Source organism: Panthera onca, chromosome D3, assembly GCF_046562875.1.
Source record: "Panthera onca isolate mPanOnc1 chromosome D3, mPanOnc1 haplotype 2, whole genome shotgun sequence".
Taxonomy (NCBI): Eukaryota; Metazoa; Chordata; class Mammalia; order Carnivora; family Felidae; genus Panthera; species Panthera onca.
In genome coordinates this window covers 38,265,254-38,276,761 of record NC_138350.1, presented here as the reverse complement: position 1 = coordinate 38,276,761, position 11,508 = coordinate 38,265,254, and the positions used below count along the sequence as shown (strand labels likewise).

The window sequence follows — 11,508 nt, the reverse complement described above, 5'->3', positions numbered from 1 at the left end:
TCAAGGATTTTTCTCCTACTCTGCAAGTACTCATATTGAACATTTCGCATCCATTTTCCTAGAACATGACGAGGGGATTATTTTGATTATGCGTGTTTCTTTTTCTTTCTTTCTTCATTTCTTTAAGGCAAGGTTGTCCCTTCTTTGTGAGAGAAACACCTTCTCCTATTTTTCCCGTTTCCTCCTAAGAGCCATTTCCTCTACGCCTTGGTCAACGAACTACAAAGTCACCCATGGCATTCATCTCTCTCCTCAAGTGGGGCAGGATTCCGTGGACCCACCACGGTGGCTCTGAGGAGTAAAGTGAAGTCACCACGCTCTAGGGTGGTCTATTTTGTTCCCTCTGCAGTTTCCTTTTTCTTTCCCTAGCCACCACTTTTTGATGCTAATGGCATTGAACTTTTTCTATTGATGATGATTTTTGGGGCCCTTTACTATTTTTGTTACATGTCTGGCTAGAAAGGTATTCTAAAAGGGAGTTTTAGTCTTTGATCTTAACATAGATGTCTCCCGAATTTATATTTCTTAAGCTCCCTAGCTAATTCATATGCTCCCCGTGGTCAGGATCAGTGGTTCATGTACTCCTGTGCCCAACAGTACCTACTATTCCTCACTTAGGATATACTTAACCTCTCTGAGACTCAGTGTGACTTTATCTACAAAAGGAGACTGAGATCTTCCCAGATGCAACGTATTGCAAGGTTGTGGCAATGAGAAAAATGAATGAATGTGCACTAATAGATTTCAGCACACTTTCTCACATTCAAGAGAAAAGATATTATTGTGGTTTCCACATTCTCCTTACGTGAACTGAAGAATTTGCTCAAGTGTTTAGTCTTTGACCTTTTGGGGTACAATAGTAGTTATAATAGTTACCAGGTTTCTCAGAGACTTTATTCTCTATTGTATTTTATTGGAATGGCTGTTACAGTGGATAAATTCAAATTTTCCTTTTTTTAACATTTTTTTCACAGAGACCTTAACACCTTGAAAACAGATATTCATTCCTGATTGGCATAAATAACAATGTTTATTTTTAAATGGTCCATTCATTTTTTTGTAACCTGAAATAAGATAATACACCATAAGAGAATACAAAGCAGCTCAAAAAGAGAGAGAATAAAAATAAAGATAAAGCCCAGGAAGCAGTATGTTTTTTTGAATCTATTTATACTGTTCACACTGCATAGATTAATACAGAAAAGCCACATAAAAGGACTTTTCTCTTTGGTCCACTCCAGAGACAGGCAAAGTAAAAGATGAATGGCTGATCACACAGAGCTGGGAGGCCCATGTAAGCTTTACCATGTCGTAAACCAAGAAGATAAAATTCCCAAAACCAAAAGCGGCGTGCTGGCTTATGACAATAAGCAAGTGGAAGCCCACCTTAATCCTATGCCACGTGAGGATCCATAGGCTCCTTTCAAAGCCAATAACTTTATACTGACAGAGATCGGCAAGAGTTTGACAGATGGGTTTATTTTTACGGCTGAGCTTTCTTAGGATTCTGCCAATACGGCACCGATCTACGGAGGGCAGGGATTGCTTAACTTTGTTTTCTTCTTCCAAGAATTCATCGATATCTCTGTTCCTCCTTGTAGATGTTCCATCTCAGAAAGATAATGAAAGACATTCAACTCTCCGGATCCACTCACCTTCACTTCCTGAGATCAAAGGGTCACTTCTTACCACTGGTCCTTTTCTGCCCAAACCTCAGGAACCACCACCCCACAGACTTACAGTAAAGGCCCATGGAAGGAGCACTCTTGGGGTCATGACATCTAGGGGTTTGGTAAACTTGGGGTGCCTCATGGTCCCATATGAATGTGAGATCCACAGATGAAATGAGCCCAACAGTAGGGTGTAGGAAACTTGGCTTACAATGACAACATATTTCAAAGCTGGGTATGTTTTATTTACAAATAATATTTAGATACAGAGGTTAATCAGATGTTCTCAAAGATCCCCACTGGGTTAGCACAGACACACCAGAGAGGAAAGATGATACATTTCTGTGTCTGCCACACGATAATGACAGCGAGGTCCAGGGGTGGTTATGCCCAGACATCTCAGTAGACATGGTGCCAGATCACTTGCAAACTACAAGCATTGGGTTTATTTTTTTATTATAGATCCTTCCGAATAATTTCCCTTAATCCCTTCATTCCCATTAAGTACACTGTACAATTATATATCAATTATATGACTTCAGATCAACTTAAACTCCTTCTTCAATTGTCATGAGTTCATGACACAAAAAATATTTATGAATAAATCACATTTAAATTTTAACCCCCTCTGCTCCCTCTCATTGCCATTCTCCCTGTGAATTTATTCCACCTGTGCATCATATGAGATAGCCCAACAGTTGATAAGAGATTGGTTTCATTCATTTACTATCATCAATAGTATCCATTCTGGAAAGTGTAGCATACTGGAATTCTCTAAGTAGATCTTAATATCAGTCATACCATATATGCTAATACTGGCTTTTTAAAAAACTATTAAACGTAGACATCGATATTCTAAAGCCAAAGGATTTCTTACTAAAGGTCAAATTCTCTCTCTGTCCTCAGTAGCACCAACTCAGTGACTGTGGTGAAACCCAGACTATGGGGTTCTAATGACTTCAGAGAGATGTGCATTATCCACATGGGAGTGGAGCAGAAGTCATACTATGGCAATGAAGATGACTTTTTTCATACACACGTAGATCTCTATACTGCATTGCCCAAAACAGTTACTTTATTGTTCCCACTGTATTGCCACGCTTCGGAGAGCTGAAAAATGCTTTTCCCATTTGCAGGGGTATTTATTCCTGATGTGCATGATTTTTATAACTCAACAATGTAATTTTAATTTGTGGAGGGGAAAAGAAAGGCTCCCACTAGTAAGGTACTATTGCAAATGTGTAGCCCGATGACGACATAGTATTTATAAAGCCCCACAGCTCTGTCCAAGGACACTGCACCCCATAATCAGACCCTAGTGTATCCCCAGCATGGAATCTGTGGGTCTAGTTGCTCTTCACAGGGCTGCTAAAAAACAGAGTCATGGGCAAGGCATGCATACAGATCTATCACTTGTCTTAGTTTGACATGGAAAAAGAAATCTCTATTTCCCAAGGATTTCTGCACAGAGGGTAAACACCCCGTATCAAACACTTGAGAGAACTGAGACCAAGAAACTGAGTTCTTGAAAAGTTAAACTCCTCCTTTTTAAAAAGTAATATAAATATATGCCTTGTAAGACCTGAGGGACTAAGCCGTAAAATTTGCCTTTGCTCAATTGGATCTGAGACCTGAACTCAGTGAAGCCTTTAATTCCATATTTGAAGGTGACAAACTCCATTCCTTCACTTCTCCAGCATGTCTTTTTAAAATATTATAAAGGACACAGTACTGCACTCAGTTTTTCAGCAAAAAGGATTGTTGCTTAGATTCACAGAAAGATGCATCAAGGGCGAAAGTAAACAAACAAGACAGAATCTTTAGAAAAAAAAGAACCTTAAAAATAAATTGTGTTGCAAAACTACTTTTGCAATTACAGTGTTGTATTTGGCCCTGCTATGTTTCAGAGGCACTGCCTTAATATAAACAGAATCTTCTAATGCACTTTTTCAAAACAGTGCTTCTCAGCCAAGGACTAGCACGAATTCATTCTACTGCTAGGTGCTGACGACACTTTGGTTTGCTTTACTGGCAACGTTTTGGCAACGCATCCTATACTAAGAGGAAGGCTGGTAACCAGGCATATGACAAGAGCCAGATCCACTGTGTTACTTCTTTTCGTGCTTCTTGGTTAATTCCCCCACGCCCAGCTGGAAGTTGCCCTGGTTGTCACCGGTTCTGTCTTCCCTCTGCCGGCTCTCCTGGGACACTTGCTGAACAGCTTGCAGGATGACATTCTGCACGATCTGTTTGCTGGCTTTCTGCAGCTTCACCTCTTCAGGCTCATTTCCAGGTTTCTCACCTAGCAAAGAGTATGTAAGGGAGGTAAAAAGAACAAAATTAATTTCAGGAGCTGTTATAGGAAGGGGCATGCAGGAAAGGTGAGACCACTGGACTTCAAGCTGTAGTACAAAGCTGTAATCATCAAGACAGTACGGTACTGGCACGAAAACAGACACTCAGATCAGTGGAACAGAATAGAGAACCCAGAAATGGACCCACAAACCTATGGACAACTAATCTCTGACAAAGCAGGAAAGAATATCCAATGGAATAAAGACAGTCTCTTCAGCAAGTGGTGCTGGGAACACTGGACAGAGACATGCACAAGAATGAACCTGGACCACTTTCTTACACTACACACAAAAATAAACTCAAAATGGATGAAAGACCTAAACATAAGGCAGGAAGCCATCAAAATCCTCGAGGAGAAAGCAGGCAAAAAGCTCCTTGACCTTGGCCGCAGCAACTTCTTACTCAACATATCTCTGGAGGCAAGGGAAACAAAAGCAAAAATAAACTATTGGGACCTTATCAAAATAAAAAGCTCTGCACAGTGAAGGAAACAATCAGCAAACTGAAAGGCAGCCAACGGAATAGGAGAAGATATTTGCAAATGCCATATCAGATAAAGTGTTAGTATCCAAAATCTATAAAGAACTTATCAAACTCAATACCCAAAAGCCAAATAACCCAGTGAAGAAATGGGCCAAAGAAAGACACAAATAGACACTTCTTCAACGAAGACATTCAGATGGCCAACCGACACATGAAAAAAATGCTCAACATCACCCATCATCATGGAAATACAAATCAAAACCCCAATGAGACCTCACACCTGTCAGAATGGCTAACATTAACAACTCAGACAACAGATGTTGGCGAGGATGTGGAGAAAGAGGATCTCTGTTGCACTGTTGGTGGGAATGCAAGCTGGTGTAGCCACTCTGGAAAACAATATGGAGGTTCCTCAAAAAACTAAAAATAGAACTACCCTAGGGCCCAGCAATTGCACTACTAGGCATTTATCCAAGGGATACAGGTGTGCTGTTTCGAAGGGACACATGCACCCCAATGTTTATAGCAGCACTAGCAACAATAGAGCCAAAGTATGGAAAGAGCCCAAATGTCCATCGATGGATGAATGGATAAAGAAGATGTGGTACACACACACACACACACACACAGTGGAATATTACTCAGCAATCAAAAAGAATAAATCTTGCCATTTGCAACTACATGGATGGAACTAGAGGGTATTATGAGGACTTTAAGAGACAAAACACATGAACATAAGGGAAGGGAAGCAAAAATAATATAAAAACAGGGAGGGGGACAAAACAGAAGGACTCTTAAATATGGAGAACAAACAGAGGATTGCGGGAGGGGTCGAGGGAGGGGGGATGGGCTAAATGGGTAAGGGGCACTAAGGAATCTACTCCTGAAATCACTGTTGCACTATATGCTAGCTAACTTGGATGTAAATTTAAAAAATAAATTAATAAAAATAAATAAATAAAATAAAGTATGGAGAATTAAAAAATAAAACAAATTAAATAAATTTAAAAAAAAAAAGGAAAGAAAGAAAGATGAGACCATAACGAGGTGCGAGAGTGGCCCAGTTAATTGTGAGGAGCCCTGTACAGACATACTGCTACTGTCTCCCTTTCCAACAGGATCTCCATTTGTTCGCCCCACTCATGAGTCCAATGTATGTTCTCACCATCCCAGAATGCTCTGCTGCTGGCAGTTGTCATGAGAATAGAGTTGTGGCCGATGAGAACCCGCGGGAAAGTTTGTGGAAAGGGACAGACTCATGCCCCTTTTGGCCTTTGACACTTACTCCTTCTTCCTATGCAGGACGCAGACATAATGCCTTTAGGTACCACGGGCAACCTCCAATAAGCAAGGAGATGAAAGCCAACATTCTGGCCACGGCTGAGGGAAGAAAAGGAGTCTAGTTTTGAAAGCATTATTCAGAATCCACACCAGCCCTCGACCTTGTACTTCCGGACTTCTTCGTATGTGAGATGAATAAACGCTTCTTTGTTGAATCCGCTATTAGTCAGGTTTTATGCTACTTGCGACCAAATGTATGCCTAGTAGACTTAATTTCACCGGGGCTGGAGAATAGATTATTACTGAATCTATAATAGGTTCAGCCCTGCTCCTCTAATAGCCTCCCGAGGAATGAGGTCATTTATGTACCAGAATCTGTCCTCCATGTTCTAGAACAGGGGTTGGAAAACTTGTTCAACAGGACCAGATGGGAAATATTTTAGACTTGTAGGCCATACCATGTCTGTGACTACTACTCAGCTCTGCTTTTGGTAGCATTAAATCAGCTCTAGACAATGTATAAATGAACGCACATGGTTTTGTTTCAATAACTCGTTACTTACGAAAAGTAGGCTGCAGGCCAGATTTGGCCCACAGGCCATGGTTTGCCAACCCCTGGTCTAGTTAGTGAGAATTTTCTAATTATAAGGCAGGCAGTCTACCCATCATTGATGCTTCCCCTTCATCCTTAGTTAAAAACAATACAAAACCTTGATTTTATTTGGGCAGCTGTGTAACTGGGCCTGGCGAAGTTCTGACCAATGAGGTGAAAGTTCATTTAGTAAAAATTCTAAAAAAGGTCTTTAAAAGGAAATAGGCAGATAAAGGCCCTTTGCCCTCCCCTCATCCCACTGCCTGCGACTCTGACACACTGGCTATCACCACAGGGGTTTTTGCTAACCATGAGGGAATCTTCAGAATGGAAACCATTTTCAGGGATTTGCAAAGACAAGTTAGAAGGAGCCTGAAAACTCAATGACCAAGAGCCACATATCATCCCTTGGCTGCCCATCTCCAGGCCTCTTTCATGTTAGAAAAAATATATGTATCTTATTTGATTCACTGTTGTCTTGAACTTTCTTTTATTATGCAGCAAATGTATTACTAACTCATGCATGGCAGAATGATCATGAATCGAACATTTGACTAAAGTGCAATCATGAGAATTTTTAATTCCACCTGCTTATATTTACAGTGATAAATAGAATGGGCATCATTCCTCATTCAAAATCATCATTTCAGATGTTTCCTGTATTCGCATATGCTGCTGCTATGAAAACGGATTGAAAACTGGGGGGGGGGGGGGGGGGGGGGCATTCACCAGAATTGATTCATTAACAACAGAATTGATACACCCAGGAAAAGGATGTCACATAAGAGAATACGGAGTCATTCCGGAAGACCAAGCAGCTCTTATCCCTTGAGACAGATAGTTGTCATTTATTCAGCAGCATTTGTGTCACTAGCACTATTTCCTGAGGGATTTAGAGTCTAGTAAACAAGGTAAGATGAATCTATTCAAAACAAAGGGACAATCCTCCCCTCTCTCCCCTCAAAACAAACAAATACCCAGAATAAAATGAGAAATCTACACCAGACTAAGCAGAGAAGGCATCAAATGCTACAATGTGTGTGACATGACACTTACTCAGCACCCCCGTCTGGCTCCTGAGTACTTAGTGGCCACCATTGTGTATTGGTTAGGGCATAGACTTGGCCTTTGTAACAAAGAAACTCAAAAATGCACGAGAAAACTCACACAAGAAAGATATTTATTGCTCTCTCGTGCATCAGTCCAGAGGTACTCCAATGTGTAGGCGGCTCTGCTCCACCAGGTTATCTAAGGGGTCAACATGCTTCTATCTTCCTGCTCTGCCATTTCCTACTATATTGACCTCATCTGCATGAGTAGAGCTGGTTAACCAATATCCCATCTGGGACTGGAAGATAGCAAAAGAGAAAATGGAGGTTGATAAAGATGATTTCCTTTAACAAAATTTTTTTAATGTTTATTCATTTTTGAAAGAGAGAGAGAGAGAGAGCATGAGCGGGGAGGGGCAGAAAGAAGGAGACACAGAATCCAAAGCAAGCTCTAGGCTCCAAGCTGTTAGCACAGAGCCCGACACTGGGCTCTAACCCACGAACTGAGAGATCATGACCTGAGCCAAAGTCAGACGCTCAACTGACTGAGACACGCAGGTGCCCCAAGATGATTTCCTTTAAAAGAGTAATCATATAAGTTGCAAACATCACTCTGCTCACATGTCATTGGGGGAAACTGAGTCACACGGCCACACCTAGCCACATGGGAGGCTAGGTAGGAAATATAGGTGCAAACTGGGCAGCCACACGCCATACCGAAACTCAAGGACGTTCTAATGCTAAAACAAAGAGGCAATTACAGGTTTTTGAAGTTACTTCTGTGCAGTGGCCAAGGCTAATTCGAAGAGGAAGAGTACATATTTATGGCAAGTCAAATATGATACTCACGCAGCTCTGTCCACTATCACTACAGAGCATAAGTGTGTAGACAAACAGAATAGTTTAAAAGGTTCATGTTGGCTCCTGGAAAGAGTTTCTTAGCCAAACTACATATGTGCTAACTCAAAAACGTCCCTGCTATACAGCTATTCTTCTGTCTTTGGATGGCGGAAGGGCGAATCTAAGGATAAGAGGAAGTTGATTCCTTAATAGGAGAGAGAGAGAGATTCTACCCTAAATTTAGCTGCGACCTAATATCTGAGCTAAATCATCACATCTTCTTCTATCCATTATGAAGATAAATTGATTAAAAAGTCAAAGGCAGCCCATGCCGTGCTGTGTCTAGAGTATCCCTTTGGTGACCTGCAAGGTTGGTGACCCTCGTGGCCCTCATCACCACTTTGCTCTGGGTCATGAATATCTGTAGTGAAGAGTATGGGACAAAGTGGCAACTAGCTGGAACGGGAAAAGTGGGGAACAAAAATGAGGCTAAAAGCCATGCAGAGCACTTAGACAATAACAGCAAAATTAAAAAAAAAATTATATAAAGCACCCAAAAGACCCCAAATAGCCAAAACAATCCTGAGAAAGAAAAAGCAAGAGGCATCACACTTCCTGATTTCAAGCTATATTATAAAGCTACAATGATCAAAACAGTATGGTACTGGCACCAAAACAGACATACAGACCAATGGCACAGATTGCGGGCCAAGAAATAAACCCATGTATGTGTGGTCAACTAATATCAGACAGGGGAGCAAAGAATACTCAATACTTTTCAGGAGAAAAGCCAGTATGTTCAGTAAATGGTGCTGGAGAAATTGGATACTTACATGTAAAAATGAAACTCTCTTATACTAGTCACAAAAATTAACTCAAAATGGACTAAAGACTTGAAGACCTGAAACCATAAAACTCCTAAAAGAAAATATGAAGAAAACTCCTTGGAATGAATCTCGGCAACAAGTTTGGGGATAAGGCACCTAAAACACAAGCAACAAAATTAAAAACAAATGGGACTACCTCAAACAAAAAAGCTTCCACACAACAAAAAGAATGATCAATAAATGAAAAGGCAGGGGCGCCTGGGTGGCTCAGTCAGTTAAGCATCCAACTTTTAATTTGGGCTCAGGTCACGATCTCATGGTTCATGAGTTCGAGCCCTGCATCGGGCTCTGTGCTGACAGTGTGGAGCCTTCATGGGATTCTCTCTCCCTCTCTCTTTGCCCCTCCCCTACTCTCTCCCTCTCGTTCATAAAATAAATAAACATTTAATATAATTTTTAAAGTGAAAAACATTTTTTTAAAAAGATATTCTACAAAAAGGGAAGAAAATATTTGCAAATAACATATCTGAAAAAGTTACTATCCAAAATACATTTTAAAAAAACTTATACAACTCTGTAACAACAAAAAATAATCTAATTAAAATGGGCAAAGGACCTAAATAGACATTTTTCCAAAGAAGATATACAAATGGTCAACAGCTACATGAAAAGGTGCTCGTTAGTAATCATTAGGGAAGTAGGAATTAAAAATACAATGAGATATCACCTCATATCTGTTAGAATAATGAGCATCAAAAAGCTAAGAGACAAATGCTGGTGAGGATGTGGAGAAAAGGGAGCCCCTGGGCACAGTTGGTGGGAATGTAAATTGGTGCACCCACTGTAGAAAACAGTATGAAAGTTGCTCCAAATATTGAAAATAGGGGGTGCTGGGTGGCTCAGTCAGTTAAGCGTCTGATTTTTTATTTCGGCTGAGGTCATGATCTCCCAGTTCGAAAGTTTGAGTCCCACATAAGGCTCTGTTCTCACAGTGCAGAGCCTGCTTGGGATTTTCTATCCCTCTTTCTCTGCCTCTCCCCCACTCATGCTTGCTTGCTCTCTCTCTCTCTCTCTCTCTCTCTCTCAAAATAAATAAATAAACTTAAAAAAACTAAAAATAGAATTATCCTATGATCCAACAACTCCACTTCTGGGTATTTCACCAAAAGAAACAAAATCACTATCTTGAAAGATATCTGGACCCCCATGTTCATTGCAGCAGAATTTATATTAGCCAAGACGTGGAAACAACTTAAGTGTCCATCAAAGATGAACTGGATAAAGAAAATGTGGGGTATGTATACACAGTATACGAAAGAGAAATACCCTGCCATTTGTGACAACATAGATAGACGTGAGGGCATTGTACTAAGTGAACTAAGTTAGACAGAGAAAGACAAATACTGTATGATCTCACTTAGATGTGAGAAAGAAAGAAAGAAAGAAAGAAAGAAAAGAAAGAAAGAAAAGAAAGAAAAAAGAAAGAAAAAGGAAAAAGAAAGAAAGAAAGAAAGAAAGAAAAGAAGGAAAAGAAATAAAAAAGAAAGAGAAAGAAAAAAGAAAGAGAAAGAAAAAAGAAAGAGAAAGAAAGGAAGAAGAAAGACCAAACTTGTAGGGAAAAGATCAGAATTGTGGTTACCAGAGGTGGGGGAAAGAGGATAGGGGTGTTGGAGGAAGGGGGTTGAAAGGAACAAACTTCCACTTAAAAGACAATTAAGTAAATAGAAAAAAGTTTTTTCTTTTCTTTCCTTGCATCTATATGAGATGATGGATGGTAATTACTGCACAATACATGGCAGTCAAGTCATTGTCCTGTACACCTTCAACCTTTACAGTGACCTATGTCAATTCTATCTCAATAAAACTGAAAGAAAAGAAGGAGTTAGGGAAACCACAGGTGTGTACCGTGTAGTAGGCTCTTTGGCGCGCAAGGAAAGATACTCTTCTGTTACCTTAAGTTTGGAGGTCTCTTGGGGAGTGTGATTACTATTGGGATACACGCGTCCTAACCAGACATCATGAAAATTTTTGGCTGAGTCTCACATTACAGTTCAGAAATTGGAATCATCCAGTATATCTCTAGTAACTGGACTATCTAGATCATTCTCTGCCATTTGATAGTTTCAACTCTCCCTCAGCTGCTTCCAGCCAACAGCTCTCCTTTTCTTCTGGAGTCTCCCTGACTTCATGGCATTTACTTACCCCTGTTTCTGCTTATTCATCACTACTTGTAGGGCTTCATGATTTTACACACTGCCTTCTTTCTGAGGGCATTTTGGCTAAAGTTCTACCTGTAACTGCCTGATTCTTCACATATCTTCAGTTGAAGTTCCTGAGAAAGATACTGAAAGACTCAGCCTACTACACTATCCCTGAAAACAAGGACTTTCATGCGAGGCCACCTCCTCCTA

At 40.4% G+C, this 11,508-nt stretch overlaps 1 protein-coding gene across 2 annotated transcripts in view; it reads right to left on the bottom strand.

Annotated features, from left to right (window-relative positions):
• Positions 1-916: 916 nt before the first annotated feature.
• Positions 917-11,508, bottom strand: part of AKAIN1 (A-kinase anchor inhibitor 1) — a 90,939-nt gene continuing 80,347 nt past the window's right edge. Inside the window, exon 2 of one of the 2 annotated variants that reach the window (XM_060613339.3) lies at positions 917-3,972. In XM_060613339.3, coding sequence (XP_060469322.1) covers positions 3,779-3,972 — 194 coding nt within the window. In that variant the 3' untranslated portion in view covers positions 917-3,778. The remainder of the gene's footprint in view (positions 3,973-11,508) is intronic. The other variant, XR_014135878.1, reaches the window with a different exon arrangement.